Source organism: Mustelus asterias, chromosome 15 (genome assembly GCF_964213995.1).
Source record: "Mustelus asterias chromosome 15, sMusAst1.hap1.1, whole genome shotgun sequence".
Classification (NCBI taxonomy): domain Eukaryota; kingdom Metazoa; phylum Chordata; class Chondrichthyes; order Carcharhiniformes; family Triakidae; genus Mustelus; species Mustelus asterias.
The window spans coordinates 18304995-18322932 of NC_135815.1; the positions used below are offsets into that span (position 1 = coordinate 18304995).

The 17938-nt window shown below is 44.2% G+C and overlaps 1 protein-coding gene across 1 annotated transcript in view; it reads right to left on the reverse strand.

Annotated features, from left to right (window-relative positions):
* mtr (5-methyltetrahydrofolate-homocysteine methyltransferase) overlaps nt 1–17938 on the reverse strand; it is a 75617-nt gene that overhangs the window by 15251 nt on the left and 42428 nt on the right. Inside the window, 10 exon segments of the mRNA XM_078229595.1 lie at nt 1786–1861; nt 2259–2276; nt 2278–2358; nt 4083–4164; nt 7300–7420; nt 8061–8128; nt 9427–9527; nt 13540–13647; nt 14622–14774; nt 14984–15073. Of these exon segments, the coding sequence (XP_078085721.1) occupies nt 1786–1861; nt 2259–2276; nt 2278–2358; nt 4083–4164; nt 7300–7420; nt 8061–8128; nt 9427–9527; nt 13540–13647; nt 14622–14774; nt 14984–15073 (898 nt within the window).

Here is a 17938-nt window from a genome sequence, read left to right on the forward strand (position 1 = left end):
GGCCTAGCGCATTTGCATCTGTCGGAGCGCCGAACTGTGCATGCGCAGTTCAGAAAGAATCTGACAGAACACGCCCGGGCGCAAAACAAAAAGCAGAGAGCGGAGAGAGCCTCTCTGCCGTTCATCCTCTGGTTGCGGGGGGTGGGGTGGGAGGGGGGGGGTGTGACTTATCATCCCCTGGGGGGATGGGAGGGGAGGAGGCGTGACGTCTCATTCCTGGAGGGGGGAAGAGGGGGTGTGACTTATCATTTCCTGGGGGGGGGGGTGATAGATCATCCCCGGCGGGGGGGGGGGGGGGGGGAGAGGGGGTGTGACGTCTCATTCCCTGAGGCGGGGGGGGGGGGGGGGGATACGACACACCCCCTCTCCTCCCGCCCCCCCACCCCCCACCCCAGGGGATGATCCGCCACCCCCCTTCTTCCCCCTCCCCCCCCCCACCCCAGGGGATGATCCGTCACACCCCTTCTCCTCCCCAAACCCCTCCCAGGGGATGATCCATCACACCCCCCTCTCCTCCCCCCAGGGGATGATGCGTCACATCCCCTCTCCTCCCCTCCACCCCCCAGGGGATGATCCGTCACACCCCCTCTCTCCCCCCCCCCCACCCCCCCCGAGTGAATGATCCATCACACCCCCGCTCCTCCCCCGAGTGAATGATCCGTCACACCCCCTCTCCTCCCCCAGAGGATGATCCGTCACACCCCCTCTCCTCCCCACCCCCCCCCCCCCCCCCGAGTGAATGATCCGTCACACCCCCACTCCTCCCCCGAGTGAATGATCCGTCACACCCCCCCCAGGGGATGATACGTCACACCCCTTCTCCTCCCCGCACACCCCCCCCTTCCCAGGGGATGATCCGTCACACCCCCTCTCTTCCCCCCCCCCCTCCGAGTGCATGATCCGTCACACCCCCTCTCCTCCCCATCCCCCCCAGGTGAATGATCCGTCACACCCCCTCTCCTCCCCCCAGGGGATGATACGTCAGACCCCCTCTCCTCCCCCCCACCCCGCAGGGGATGATCCGTCACACCCCCTCTCCTCCCCCAAGTGAATGATCCGTCACACCCCCTCTCCTCCCCCCAGGGGATGATAAGCCACACACCCCCCCCCCACCCCCCCCAAGAGGGTGATGTGGGCCCGCCCCCTCTCCTCACCCCCCCGCCCCCACCAGAGTTCCAACTGGGGCACGCCCTCCTCCGGCAAATGCCAGCGGGCCTGTGTGAAGCCCGGTCACTTCAGCCGTGGTTCGAAGTCAGTGTCCAGGAACGTGCTGCAGGCTGTCGAAGGACTGAAGGTGAGCGGGAAGGATGGTGGAGGGAGACCACGATCGAGGTAGGTTAGGGGTGTGCTCTGCTGGGGAGGCCTGCCTCCCAGAGGGGTCTGATCCCGGGGAGGGGGGGGGGGGGGGGGGGGGGGGGGTCTGCCGGAGTGGTTGGGGGGGTGTCCGCGAAGGGTGGGCCTCAGCGATTCCCCTGCCGAATAAAAGTACAAGTTAGACTTTTATTTATCAGGTCGGTAAAGGCGCGGACACGAATTGGGCCGAACGCTGGTAAAGGGGGAATTGATGGTAAAGTTGGGCGCGAGCTTCAATGAATCGGCCATTGGTAAAGGCGCAATCCGCTAGGAATCGGGTGCGGATCGTGGCATAGGCCCAACGCCCAACTTTACCGCCATTTTGCACCCGTTTTCAGGTGCGAAGTTTTGGTAAAATCGGGCCCTTAGTGTCTCAAATCCATCTGTGACAAGAAGAATGTTATTAAATAGATAAATGTTGTTACTACTGACCTGGCTTTGGATGGGAGAGCCAGTCTATATGAAATCCTCTATTCCTGGCTTGCTCTAATGTTAAATATTTTCTGTCCTGCAAATAGTAACATTTCTGATCAAAAGAACAGAAGAATCACCTGTAACTGATTGCCACCTCAGCAATAATTGCGAAGAAGTCAGGATTGGCAAAGCTCTTGCAAACACAGATGTGCGAATGGAATGAGAATAGAATAACTGGTCCCACGACCTCACTCCTTCCTCAAATCATATGTAAGTTGCTCTAAAATTGACTCACCCACAGTCATTTAATCAGCCAAGAGAAGATTTCCCTTAATATTTATTTTCTCACTAAGCCAAATTCCCAAGTATTTATCCACCCTCACATTTGTACCATTCAATCCAGATCTACTCGCATTCGCAGAAAACACTCCCCGCACTGAGAAAAAGAGAAACCATTATGTCTCAAATCACAAATCATACATTAAACTGACCATTAAATAATCATAATTAATCCAGTCGAATCTCTTCGTATTCTTCAGTTACTTCCTCAAAGTAGTCATCTTTTAGGTCACCATCCAAAAGTTGAGAGCACTACCAATATTTAAAAAAAGACAATAATGAGACACACTACAAGCTAAAAGCTATTGAAACATTAAGTTCAATGCAGCATAAAATGACTGCATGCGATACAAGTTCAGAAGCAATAAAATTATATTTTGCATGTCAATGCAAAAGATGGTTTCAAAACATGCAAAATTCTACCGTCTGTCTTGTATTTTAGCGCACCTCAGGAAAGTTGCTAAATAATTATGGAGCCTACTTTTCAAGCACTGATGTAACAACTTTAGGATTGGGTAGTAAAAGGGGTTTAATTATGTAATGGTGAGTTTAGAAGCAAGGAAGAGTTATGCTTGGGAATAGTGAGCTTAGAAACAAAAGCTGAAAGGAGCAGTGTTTGTGTAACAGTGTTTGAGAAAGCCATCACCACAGGAGTTTCTCCAGTGGCTCAAACAGAAAGCCCTTTCCCAACTTTCAGAAGGCAACTTGAGACGTCATAGGGACCAGAAAACATCTGCATAATCAAGAAGTCCAATGGTGCTCGGAATGCCAATTTAAAATGGCAATGGCCGGACTGTGCGTTTCCTGAGCAGCAGGTCGATTGACCATGGGGCCGATTTTCAGCCCACATTCGTCATCAAAGAGAATGGCAACACGGGCTGAAAATCCAGAGAGATCGGGAAACATAATTCTCTCTGGAGAGATCATGTTCTGTGATTTCCCCCACCCCTCACTGGTGACGTCATAAGGTTCATGCCCACAAAGGGCAAGATCTTTATTTAAATGTATTTTAATATAATGAACAGGTCCTCCCACCGTCATATATTCCCCCTCACACTCTGTTTTCAAACATCACCCACATGGGAGGTTGGCAAAAAAGTTTGCCCCACATCTTGAGTCACCATACTGTCAGTGTAATTTTGGCTAGTTAAAAAAAATCAACCTTTAATAATCAGTTACAGATAGTAGAAATTACCTGGATTTATATCAACGCAAACTGGAAGAACAGCATCTCATCTTGCGGCTCGGCACTTTATAGCCTTCCGCTCTCAACATCGAATTCAACAACTTCAGATGATTAGCTCTACCCCACCTCGACTCCTTTGTTTTCATTCTATTTTATTTAATTTTTTACTGTTATCTACCTTTTGTTTCTTTATTGTCTTTCTTCATTTTTCTTCCCCCCACCCACTCTTTCCCCCTACTTTATCCCCCTTCCCTTTTCTCGCCCTTTGCTTCTCCTTTTCTAAACCTTTCTGTCCCTTCCATTCCCCCCCCCCCCCCCCCCCCCCCCCCCCCGCAACATCTTCATTTTAGCTCCTCTGCCGTTTGGCCATTCACACCCTTTATTCTCTCTATGGACAGACATTAGCAGTCTTTTCCCCTGGTTTCCAAGGCTATGGCTCATCTTTCATTCCCTCCCCCTGCAGTATAAATATCCCCCACTTTCTATGCATTTTAGCTTTGACAAAGGGTCGTCTGGACTCGAAACATCAGCTCTTTTCTCTCCTTACTGATGTTGCCAGACCTGCTGAGATTTTCCAGCATTTTCTCTTTTGGATTTATATACCATTGTTTATACATATTTTTGATTTTCAGCTGCACAGATAATGCGGCAGTTAAATAAAGGATATCTGCGAAGTCCTTCTTACCGCAAGATGGGAAGGTACATAAAATAAGTCAAAACAAACAACTTCAAAGTGATAAATAATCCTTCTCTTAAGTAGATGCAAGAGCAATCTTACAGGAACACTTACCACAACAACACTTTTAGAAGCATCTAGAACATGAATTGCAGGTGCACTGTACCTTGGTGCAATCTTGACAGCTGTGTGTGTTCTGAAAACAGGAAAAGCAATTTAGATGCAAATAGATAGAAACAAGCAAAGTTAATTTAAGAATATGGTGGTTGAGCTCCCACTGGCTTAACTGGTCAAACTAGGAGTAGCTGAGCCATACAAACTAGACAGACCCTTTCTCTATGCAAAGTTTTCAGGTATTAGCTGTGGTAGTAGCAAGCTAAAGGTATAATGGGTCAAACAACCAAAGTGAGCTTTTCTTTACACAAAAAAAATATTCAAATATGGCATGGAGGGCATTAGCTATGAGGAGAGGTTGGAAAAACTTGGTTTGTTCTCACTGGAACGACAGAGGTTGAGGGGCGACCTGATAGAAGTCTACAAGATTATGAGGGGCACGGACAGAGTGGATACTCAGAAACTTTTTCCCAGGGTGGAAGAGTCAATTACTAGAGGGCATAGGTTTAAGGTGCGAGGGGCAAGGTTTAAAGGAGATATACAAGGCAAGTTTCTTACACAGAGGGTGGTGGGTGCCTGGAACTCGCTGCCGGGGGAGGTAGTGAAAGCACATACGACAGCGACTTTTAAGGGGTGTCTTGACAAATACATGAATAGGATGGGAATGGAGGGATATGGTCCCCGGAAGGGTAGGGGGCTTTAGTTCAGTCGGGCAGCATGGTCGGTGCAGGCTTGGAGGGCTGAAGGGCCTGTTGCTGTGAACAAATTTTCTTTGTTCTTTGTTATATGAAGACTAATTCTGCAGTAGGTGCAAATAGTATGAGGTCAAGGTTGGAGCATGCCAGACATGATCCCGCTAACAGTACGTGGGAAGAAATAAGAAATATAGTGGACACAAAACCAGCTAGTTAAGACAGTGCAGGGGAGTAACTGATATGAATAATGTAAGTAATTGACGGTAAGGGACAAGAAAAGAAGGCCAAAGTTGATATTCATATCAGTGAATTCACTGTGTAAGAAATGGGTGGTATTGTACAAGAGCATTGCGAGAGATTGATTATCTGATGAACTGAAAGCAAAATACTGCAAGTGCTGGAGATCTGAAATAAAAACAAAGTGCTGGAAAATTCAGCAGGTCAGGCAAAAAACAGTGAAAAAAACAGAGTTAATGTTTGGAGAAGTAGAGTTTCACTCCTAGGGTGAAGGGGTTATCTAATGAGGAAAGGTTGAGCAGGTTGAGCCTATACTGACTGAAGTTTAGAAGGTAAGGTGATCTTATTGAAACATTAGATTCTGCGGGGGGGCCCTGATGAGGTAGATGCTTAGAGGATGTTTCCCTTCATCAGGCAATCTAGAACTAGGGGACACAATTTAAAAATAAGGGGCCTTCCATTTAAGCTAGAGATGAAGAGGAATTTATTCTCTCAGAGGTTGCTGGAATCTTTGTAATTCTCTTCTGGAGGAAACTGTGGAGGCTGGGTCATTGAATATATTCAAGGCTGAGGTAGACAGATTTTTGACCTACGAGGGAATCAAGGGGAATGGGTGGCAGGCAGGAAAGTGAAGACAGAGTCACAATCTGATCAGTCATTATATTATTAAATGGTGGAGGATGTTTGATGGGACAAATGACCTAATCCAGCTTTTATTTCTTATGAGATATTCTAGAAAAAGAGAAAGCAATAGGTGTTGATGGAAGTGGTTGGAGAAAACACCGACAATGACTTAATGATGAAGGGAAAGAAACTTAAAATACTTGAAAGACCGACCCTTTTTGGACTTCTGCACACGGCTGCCAAAACAGCATGACCGATCAATAGACCATTTATCTACATTACATAGAATCATAGAATCCCTACAGTGCAGAAGGAGGCCATTTGGCCCATCGAGTCTGTACCGACCACATCCCACTCAGGCCCTATTCCCGTAACCCCACACATTTACCCTGCTAATCCCCTTGACACTATGGTCAATTTAGCATGGCCAATCAACCTAACCCGCACATCTTTGAACTGTAGGAGGAAACCGGAGCACCTGGAGGAAACCTACACAGACACGGGAAGAATGTGCAAACTCCACACAGACAGTGACCTGAGGCCAGAATTGAACCTAGGTCCCAAGTTCAACCTGTAATTGTCCTCCCTGATTTGGAAGATCGTGAATGTACATTTGATAATCAATCTGTCAATTCACACATTGTGTGTGAAAAAGACAGAAAATATTGATACTTTTTCTCTGCCAGATCCACAAGTTAAAGCAGCTTTATTTCTCAAATTACAATACTGCTGATTTCTCATTCGCTGCTCCATAATCCAGCACTATAGCCTTGAATGTTATGATGTGCCAAGTGCTCATCCAGGTACTTTTTAAAAGATGTGAGGCAACCTGTCTCTACCACCCTCCCACGCAGCGCATTCCAGACCGTCACCATACTCTGGGTAAAAAGGTTTTTTCTCACATCTTCCCTAAATCTCTTGCCCCTCACCTTGAACTTGTGTCCCCTTGTGACAGACTCTTCAACTAAGGGGAACAGCTGCTCCCTATCCACCTTGTCCATGCCCCTCATAATCTTGCACACCTTGCTCAGGTCGCCCCTAAGTCTTCTCTGCTCCAATGAAAACAACCCAACTCTATCCAACCTCTCTACATAATTTAAATGTTCCATCGCAGGCAGCATCCTGGTAAATCTCCTCCGCACCCCCTCCAGTGTAATCACATCCTTCCTGTAATGTGGTGACCAGAACTGCACACAGTACTCTAGCTGTGGCCTCAACAAAGCTCTTTACAGCGCCAACATGACCTCCCTGCTTTTGTAATCTATGCCTCGATTGATAAATGTAAGGGTCCCCATATGCCTTTTTATTACTTTTCAAAACAAAATATGAACCCAAATGATTAAAAAGTAACCTTTAATAACTGTTAAAATCTACATACAAGTCTGTATCAGAGGAAGTTAGAGTAATATATCTTCAGAAAATTTGTACATAAATTGAATGGTTTCAGCATTAACCAATTATCTTCATTGATAAGGAGAATATCACCCCCTATCTGAACTTTTCTTCCTATCCCCCCCTCAGAGGTTTTAATAAATTCTCATGCGTGCAAAGTAAAGTAATATATTTCATAGTTCTACAATGTTGTTCAGATTGGACTGAAGATTGCTTGTTATGAACTTTAAAGCGGAAATGGTAAGACTCTATTCTAAGCAGTTACTTACTTTGAGGTTGTTGCTCCACCAATCAGTAGAGGCATTTTCATACCTAATCGTTCCATTTCCTTGGCAACGTATATCATTTCATCCAAAGATGGTGTGATGAGACCAGACAGTCCAATAATATCTACCGTAAAATTTGAAATAAAAATATTCAGCTGTACACGTTCATGATTCTGTTTTTTAAAAACTAAACCAACACTTGGTTGATGCCTGTTGGCAGGGTCTAAACCTGTGAATTTGAGCTTGCGAAAGCATCGCACAGAGATCAGAAATGGGGAGAAAATTAGAGGAAAGTATTTCTGAAGCCACTTTTGTGCATTTCCTAGCAGCTGGCTGCGGGGACACTGCCAGAGGTTAAGGGCTGGGGGCGAATTAGCTACACACCATTGTGACCTTGAGGGATGCAGCCAGGTAAGATTGGAGAGAAAATAACCTGCTTCCAAATGCACTAGAATTCCAATCTTGAGAGAGCCACAGAGATGGAGTTTACATAAAAAGGATGCAGACTAAATAATCTAAGTTTTATATGAAAAAATCCTAATTGGTTCTTGCACATTTTCCAGTAGGTTGTGGAAGGTTCTTGGCAAAAGTTCAGGATCATCTTCATGCTCACTCACACCTTCTTACCCACTGCAACGATGCGCTCACACAGCCAAAGAAAACAGGAAAGAACACTGCATGGAGAATTTTTTAAAAATGTCTGTAAATAAACAAGTTTAGCTGCCGAGCTTACTTCATAGGGTCAAAGATGCTGTCATTTTTACCTGCTTTATTCTCAATAGCTGCTCGCAATATCTTATCACATGGAGTCATAACTCCCAGATCAATCACTCTGAAATGAGAATTAAAAAAGCATTTTTAGAAATGGATTTATAAGGAATTAGTTGAGTTGGAGAATTAAAGTGCAGCTTTGGATGTATACTTTCATTAGTCAGGTTAACCTTATCAAGACACACTGAACTGCCTGACACCACTGAAAGGCCACATCATTGTTTGTGGGCAAAACAATCCACACAGTGCTCACTGAATTTCCAGCATTAATCCCCAATCCCAGGTCCAAAGTTAAAGTTAGAACAACTTTATGTAGAAGATTTAGGCAAGGATTTTTAGGATGGCAAGGTTTTCCCTGCCATTTCATGGCCTAAGTTAAAAGCCCCTCCCCCCCACCAATCCGAGGCCTAAACTCAATTATTTTTGGGCCTCCTTCGTACTCTGCAACACCTTTCACCAGCCTAAAATTTGAGGCTGGGTGGGTAACTGTCCTTAAGTGGTCAATAATTGGCCACTCAAGAGTCTTAACCCGCTGGTGGGAGTATAAAATTCAGGCCTTGGTGTTCAGTTACAAGATTGCAATGGACTGCATTAGATCACATTGCAACAGAAACAAAAACCCTCATTCTGCTTTAAACTATCACAACTGAAGATTTCAGCATTTGGTATAACTCCACAAACTTTGTCATTTTGTTTATTGGAATAACTTTAAAGATTGTTTAGAACTTTTGGAACTGATTCAATCCTTATTGTTTTCTAAATATTTGTACTATCAATATTTTATTCTTTATGTTTCTATGAAATTATAAATCTTGTGAATACATTTGACTCGTAGCTTTAGTGTAAATTATTGATCTGATAGTATAACACTGAACAAATAGGACTGGATATTGAACAGCCCACATAACTTCCAGTGCAAAATATCTGACAGGGCAGTAACTAACCCATTAACTCTCCACCCCTATTTAGAATGTACCAAGGTGCATTTTGTTGGACAACTACTTTCTGCTCTCCAACCAAATTCTTCTAAGTTTCAACCAGATGTAAAATGTGAATAAAATTCTGCTCCAGTCGATGTAGAACTCTTTCGAAAGTAAACTTTCCATATAGACAATCTTTTCGGTGTCATAAATTGATCAGCTGCTGAAAAGTCAATGTTGCGATTGTGTGACAATTATGGTTAGACTGAGGGGGTCCTTGACGAATCCTTCGTAAGCTTTAGCATGTATTTGCCAAAATAGCAATGTCAGATGATTTTAAAAAACACAAAACAATCTCATTTGAAAAAAAATGACTTTGGAAGAGCCAAAAACAGAACTAAGAAGTGGAAGGTAATAAGATGCGATGTAGTAGGTTTACCTGAAGTTATTGCAACTCAATACCACGCCAACAATATTCTTGCCAATGTCATGAACATCTCCTTTGACAGTGGCTAGCACCACAGTACCTTGGTATGGGCTCTGAAAAATAATACAATCTACTAACTGTCTGCACTCAATCAGAGGACAGTATTCTCAAGATTGCTTGATTTGATTTTCAGAATTCTGTTATTACATTGAACTTACAGCATAGAACAGGACATTCAGCCCAACAGGACTGTCCAGTGTTAATGTTCCACTGAAGCCTTGCTCAACCTTCATCTCATCTTATCTGCATAACCTTCCAGCCCTTTCTTCTTCATGTGTTATTTAGCTTCCTTTAAAGTGCATTAGTTTTAGCTGCTCAACCATTCCACATCAGAGCAAGTTCCATATTCTAACCACTCTTCGGGCAAAAAGGTCTCTCTGAATTCTTTATTAGATTGACTTGTGCTTATTTTATACGCAAGAGAGTTTTTGTTCTATTTTTGCCCTTCCTTTCAGATTCCTCTAATGTTGCTCTCATTGCAGGTTTTATTTCCCGATTCTTTCACTGGTCCAATCTTCCCTCAGGTACAATAATTAGCCTCTAATTTAGAACTGAAATGTATGAACATTGGAACAAAAGTAGGTCATTCAACCCCTCGAGCCTGCAGTCTGAAGTTAAAGACAGGCAAAAACCAATTGACTCAATCCAAACTGCGCCCACTGAACCTAAGGTCTCACAAAAAAAGCTACGTTACATGCATTGTGCCTGGCCAATTTTACAGGCTAATAAATCTAAACGAAACACAAAAGAAGCATAGCAAGATAGATTTATGTGTGTAACTCCCCAAATCTGGAGCTGACAGAGTAAAGAAAGATCAAACTGCTTTTACATAACAGCTTTTCTATTCTAAAACATCATGCAGTACTTCACATACAATTCATTATGTTGTAGTTCAGTTACAAATGCTACATGGGTACTGATTGAATGGAAAGAAATGAGTGGTTAGAAATTGGAATATACTGCCTAACGGGATGGTGGAAATACATTAAACAGCAACTTTCAAAAGAGAACTGGATAAATACTTAAAAAACTGGAGTGTTATGAGGAACGAGCCAGAGAGTGGGGCCAACTGGATTGTTCTTCAAAACAGACAGCACAAACAGATGGAGCGAATGGCCTCCTCCTGTGCTGCTTGATTCTGATTCTCTGAATCCACAGAATAAAACAATTTGCTGTCTTCTCTCAACCCCCACCACGTCACAACCAGGGTTTGTGAACATGTTACCAGCCTTCTGTCTTGACCAGAGAATGGTGGCATTTTAAAGGTAGACAACATCTAAAAAAAGGTATAAACATAAAATACTGGAAATACTTAGGCAGTCAGGCAGCATCTATGAAGAAACAGAGTTAATGGGCTGGAATTCAGAGCCACAAATTGTGCCCCCCCCCCCCCCCCAACTCACATACAACATCATCACATGAATCTCAGAAATGACAGAAGTCAAACTGAAATCGGAAGCCTGCCATCTGAAATGATCAATGAACAAGCTATTAAGTTTGCTAAATAGCCGCTTGTGCGCAAATTTTCAGGCAACGAATGGGAAAATTTGGAAGTGCTTTGCGGCAGGTATGATGCGGCAGCACATCAGCGGAAGAAAAAGCAGCAAATTCTGCTGGTGACAACACAGCTTGATTTCTGATTTAATTTATTGACTTGCCTGAGCCTTCCAAAATAAATAAAGACAGGTTTAGAGAGCAGGTAGTGTTTAAATCTGTAGCTGTGACTCACTTACTGCTCATGGCTTAACCCCCCCCTCCGCATATAGTCCCAGCCTAGACTCCCAATTGGGTGCAAAGGCCTCCCCATTCCTCCCACTGCTAAATTACCACATTCCTGCGGCTAAATTGACTGTCCACGCTCGATTCACTAAACTGAGATGGTCGAGGCGGGAGCAAGCAGACCACTCACTTTCAATTCCACCTCCCTCACCCCGCTGACAACTGATTGCAGCCCAATTATTCAGGTTGATGGGTCATACTTCCAGCAGCTTCTGTTTTTATCTCACATTTTCAGTGTCTGGAGCATTTTACTTTTTTAAAAAAACATGTTGCATAAAGAAATAAAATCAGTATAACCAAATGCTAATTTAAGCAAAAAACTGTGGATGCTGAAAATATGAAATAAGATCAGAAAATGTTAGATAAACTGAGCAGGTTTGGCAGCATCTATAGAAACAGAGTTAATGGACCTGATTTTACCATTTTCATTCTAAGTGCTGAATTCGGGCGTAATTCAGATCCGACTTAGAAATCTGCTTTCAGGCGCCCCCATACGCACTCAGCCTGAAAAAAATATCGCCAGTCCCATTCGCGCTGTGGGCGGGGCTTAGCACGGCCGAAACGATCGGAGCTCTGAATTGCGCATGCACAATTAGAAAAAAATTTGAAAAAGTGCACCCGTGTCAGATCGCTCCCGGGCCGCAGAAAGCGGATAAGCGGCCCGGGAGTGAAAAGCGGCAGCAATGGCCCCCACAGACATCACTGTTCCCCATATCCACTCCCCCAACTACCCACACACTGTCCCCTTTATCAATCCCCCCCAGCTACCCAGACCGATCGCCACCCCTGCCCCCCCCCACCAATCGCCCGCAGAGTGGCAGCGGACCCCCCTGCCCACCCCTGCCAGAGATCCATCTGCCCCCCCCCACTAGAGATCTATCTGCCCCCCCCCCACCAGAGATCCATCTGCTCCCCCCCCCCCAACCAGTGAGCGATCGGGCCTTCCCCTCCCGCCCCCAGAGCTATATCTTACTCACCTCCCTCCTCCTCCCCCGCCCCCCCCCCCCCCCCCTCCCCCCCCAGACAACAATCTGGCCTCATTCATTCCTTCCTCCCTCCCAGAGAATGGTCTGGCCTCACTCACCCCACCCCCCCAGAGGAACATCTGACCCGCCTCCTCCTCCCTCCCCACAAGACAACGATCAGCCCCCCCCCCACCCACCACCAGTGATACATCTGACCCACCTCCTCCTCCTTCCCCCCCACCTCCCCCGACCAGACAACGATCTGGCCTCACTCCCGCTCCCCCCCCCAACCAGAGAGAATGATCTGACCCGCCTCCCTCCTCCCCCCCCCCACCACTGATCTGACTCAGTGAGCCATTGGAAGCTCTGAACACGCTCTTCAGCAGCTGGAGCGCCCGATTCAGATTTTATTTATTGTGTACAGTTTTGGTCACCTAGTTACAGGAAGGATGTAAATAAGATTGAAAGAGTGCAGAGAAGGTTCACAAGGATGTTGCCGGGACTTGAGAAGCTGAGTTACAGAGAGAGATTGAATAGGTTGGGACTTTATTCCCTGGAGCGTAGAAGATTGAGGGGAGATTTGATAGAGGTGTATAAGATTTTGATAGGTATAGATAGAGTGAATGCAAGCAGGCTTTTTCCGCTGAGGCTGGGGGAGAAAAAAACCAGAGGGCATGGGTTAAGGGTGAAAGGAGAAAAGTTTAAAGGGAATATTAGGGGGGGCTTCTTCACGGAGAGAGTGGTGGGAGTGTGGAATGAGCTGCCGGATAAAGTGGTAAATGCGGGGTCACTTTTAACATTTAAGAAAAACTTGGACGGGTTCATGGATGAGAGGGGTGTGGAGGGATATGGTCCAAGTGCAGGTCAGTGGGACTAGGCATAAAATGGTTCGGCACAGACAAGAAGGGCCAAAAGGCCTGTTTCTGAGCTGTAATTTTCTATGGTTCTATGGTTCTATGGTCCATTACGGCGCGGTTCCAGATTGGAAAACAAGGTGGTAAAGGGAGAAATGCTGATAAAAAGTTAGGCGGGCAGTTCATTCATTCAATTTAAATGCATGCAAATGCATTTAAATCGCTGTTGCGCCCATTTTGGGCGCGAATCGAATCGCCGCCATTCCCGGGTTTCGGTAAAGTGGCAATCTGTGCGGACGCGGGCGCGCATCACGGTAATGGCCTCACACCCGACTTTACCACGTTTTTGCGCCCGCAATGGTAAAATCAGGCCCAATGTTTCAAGTCCGTATGACTCTTCTTCAGAACTCAAATTTAAATGGGAGCCATAAAAGTCCCCAATCCCAGTTATAGATACAATAACTTACTATTTCTTCTGAATTTCCTGACTGTGCCAACCTTTCCTCTCGTTCCTTCTCCATGAAGGGGATAAGGTAACCAACAGCTTTCTTCATTACCCGAGCAGATTTAACAACCTGATGACAAAAGATAGATTCTATTTACAAATCTTGGAACAATGTGTGTAAAATGCCTGAAGTTGGATATTTCAAAATGTTCATATGTTTCTAGTTGAAATCTGCCCCATATTAAACCACAGTCTTTGCAATCAACTTTAACCGGGCTTTGAGATTTGTAATTGCTTTTCAAGAATTCTGACTTGACTACTTTTAAAAAAGGACAAAACAACGCAAGAAACTAGTTAGGAAAACGTTTACAATCGTAAAGAAACATTGCACCCAAATAAAGTTAAGAATTCACTGTTCAAAATTCAACTCTGTACGAGATGCAAGATCATACTTCTGTTTCTGTGAATTTTCTCACCCTCCCCTCTAAGATAGGGTCCTTCTAAAATTGAAAGTTTATTTGATTAGTGTCACAAGTGGGCTTGCATTAACACTGCAATGAAGTTACTGTGAAAATCCCCATGTTGCCTGTTTGAGTACAACGAGGGAGAATTTAGCATGGCCAATCCACCTAACCAGCATGTCTTTTAGACTGTGGGAGGAAACTGGGGCACCCGAAGGAAACCCACGCAGACACGGGGAGAACGTGCAGACTCCACGCAGACAGTGACCCAAGCTGGGAGTCGAACCTGGGTCCCTGGCGCTGTGAGGCAGCCGTGCGCTAACCACTGTGCCACCCCAGGGTATGGTCCTACGGGCACTGACGTCTTTTTTTACTTTGTTGTATTCATTGTCCTTCGTGTAAGAGTTATTATAAGTCTCACCTGGTCCTCTATGCACTCACAATTCCACGTACGACTCAATGAATAATGAAAATTTTAAAACCCAGGTTGATTGTTTCCTTCCTTTACCCAGAGACACTGTGGTGAAGAGAAAACACCCTCCTTTGCATCCCAAGATTGAATATTAAAATAGAAGTAAAGCCATATGGCATTGCAAATACAGCTTCATTCTTCGCATAGTAAAGTAGCATATTCCAATCTTACCTGTGGAAGAAACATTTTTCCTGCTCCAAATAATTCCCCCACAACTTTCATTCCATTCATCAGGGGTCCTTCAATTATATGCAGAGGCCTGGGATACTTCTCCTGATTGGCCCTTGCTTCTGCTGTGTCTTCTACCACATATTTTTCAACACCCTGAAGAATAGTGACAAGATTTGAACTCGCGCAGCAAAGACAAGCATTAAAGGCACAACACGAGCGAGGGAGGGAGAAAGGTACGGGAGACAGAAAGCAAAGAAAACAATTTGAGTTTATATAGTGTTTTATTGGCACCAGAAATACCAAAGCTTTTCACATCCAAACAAGGCCAGCAAGCCACATTCCACACTCATTCAAGCATTTACCTTCATTAAGGCATATACAAGACGTTCCTCAACAGGACCAGCCCTCCATTCATCAGTATGTATCACTTTCTTCCCACCCTTGGCATAATTCTGGAAACAATAATGAGCCACAATACAGATTATCAAGTCAGTCAAGTATATTATCAAGTGTATCAAGAATATCAGCATCTACAGGTGACTTGTCAGGATACATTTAAGATTGCAGGCTATGTTTTACTGAGTAAAATTAAAATGTATCAAATGCAGGAACAAGGCCATTACTCCTGAATTCAGAAAGGCTGGAAATGTTCTAGATTAAATCTCTCAAGAGGCAAAGTGGTAAAGCACAACATCGTTTAGCACTAAGATATAAAGTTGTTCCAGCATTGGAAATTAAGAATGAGTATTGTAGCTATTGAGTTCCCTCTGAATACATATTTTTTCTCCAAACCTAATAACTGATTTTAACTTGTCATTGGTTTTAGGAAACTATTTAATCTTCTTTTAAATTCCTTCATGTGATGTGGGCCACGCCAACAAGACCAACACTTATCATTCTTCCCCAACTGCTTTGCAATCACAGAGATACTTGCAATGCAGAGTGTGAATGTAGTTTGCTGGGCATTTAGGTAATGTGAGAAAGTCAAAAACAAAATTTTTAAAATCTCTGCATTCACATTATAAATAAAAAAAATAAAATAAACATCCAAATTAGTTTCAAAACTGCCTATGCTCAGGCTAAAATATGCAAATCTTTATACGCTTATCTATTTTGGTATAGTAATTACTGTTCAAACCATTTAAATTATGACCTCTTTTTTTGTAAGGGTCTCTTTGGGATTAAGTTAATCCGAGATGACATATCTGCCAATGGAAAATTGAAATCAAATCAATTCTCTATGATAAACTCTATATTTAGATTCCCGAGCCTTGCTTCTGCGATATTTCATATTGCTGTTGACTGAACAGCCTGCCTGCTTTTTTAATTGGGGCCTGAAGAGAGAGACATAGAAAATAGAGGTAAAGGGGCCATTCAGCTCTTCAAGCCTGCTCCACCATTCAATATGACCATGGCTGAACCTCTATCTCAACACCATACACCTTGACACCTTTGGAGTCTAGAAATCTATTTCCTTCTGAAATATATTCAGTGACTTGGCCTCCAGAGTCTTCTGTGGTAGAGAAATCCACAGGTTACCACCGTCAGTGAAGAACATCTTTCTTATCTCAGTTCTAAATGGCTTACTCCATATACCAAGACTGTGACCCCTTGTTCTAGATGTTGTGAATCAATGCTTGATGCAGCTTAATGGACTAGTTGTCATCATTTTGAATGACTGGTAGGCAAGCTTCTCCCAGTCATTAATGTCAATGCTGCTGTGCTTCAAGGAGAGCTTCAGAATTTCTTTGAAGCATTTTCCTTGTCCTCACCTGGTATGCTCGCCACTTGGAGAGTTAATAAAACAGGACCTGGCAGGGGGATTGCTTTTCAGCCATGTGTCCAGTCTGTTTCAGTTGATTTTGCAGGAGTTTTGCCTGAATGTTGTACAGCCAGCTTCAAGAAGGACACGAGTGCTTGTTCGATTGTCCTCCCATTGGATCTGGAGGATGCAGCGTATGTTCTGCTGATGGGATTTTTGTGTCACTGATACAAAGTCCAGGTCTCACTGCATTACAACTGGCCTGTACACATAAATTTCTATTGAATTGAAGTCTTTGTCCATCACTCACTGCCATAGTTTCTAGAAAACTGAGCTGGCGTAGCTAATCCAGTGAATGGATCTCCTCATCAATGATGATTTTTTAAGACAGGTGGCTGCCCAGGTGTGGAAATGGCTCAACTCGTTCCAGAGTCTACAGCACATATGGAGGGTGGAATATTTGGCTGATCAGGTGTGAATTGTGATACATGTGAGTTTTGTTTTGGTAACATTCAAGGACAAGCTGAGTTTCCTGTATGTAGAATTCAAGAGGTTGAAAGTGGCTTGCAAATCTGGTTCAGAGCGGGCCACAGTGCAGTCATCTGCAAACTGTGGATCATGTAAGTCTATAGTGATCAGTTTAGTTTTGGCAAGGAGGGGACCAAGGTTCAAAAGTTTTCCATCCAGATGGTATTTAATATTCACACCAGTGAGTAGTTGATCTTTGATGAGGCAAATAGCCACTGTCAGGTAAATTGTAAATGTAGATTGTAAATGGGGGCTATCAGGCAGTCTTGCTTGATCCCTGTGCAGATTTTGAAGGCCTCTGTTTCAGATCTCCTGCTCCAAACAGTTGCAGTCATAAATGATGAAACAGTTGCAGGAATGTGATGAAGTTTCTTTTAAGTGGTGGGGACTATGCACCCAATATCTAGAACTAAGTAGAAGCAGCTTTCATCAAGAATTCTCAAATGCCACTATGGTGACACCCTTCATTATCAGGGTCTTGCTTCAATTTGTGCTATTCGCATACTTATTGACTGGGATAACCAGAGTTCTGAGAAATGAGGGTGTGTCTCAAATGACTGTACTCTTCACTGTGTAGCTATGATAATCTGAAAATTCCATAAAACAGAGATATCATGAATTTACAGTCTGCAGCACTTACAGCAAGTATGCTGCATGCAGTAAAACCCAAAAGGTAAACATCTAATATGCTTACTAAAACATTCAAATCTTTGAAACATAATTGACAGAGCCTCGCAATTTAGAACATAGAACAGTACAGCACAGAACAGGCCCTTCGGCCCACGATGTTGTGCCGAGCTTTATCTGAAACCAAGATCAAGCTATCCCACTCCCTATCATCCTGGTGTGCTCCATGTGCCTATCCAATAACCGCTTAAATGTTTCTAAAGTGTCTGACTCCACTATCACTGCAGGCAGTCCATTCCACACCCCAACCACTCTCTGCGTAAAGAACCTACCTCTGATATCCGTCCTGTATCTCCCACCACGAACCCTATAGTTATGCCCCCTTGTAATAGCTCCATCC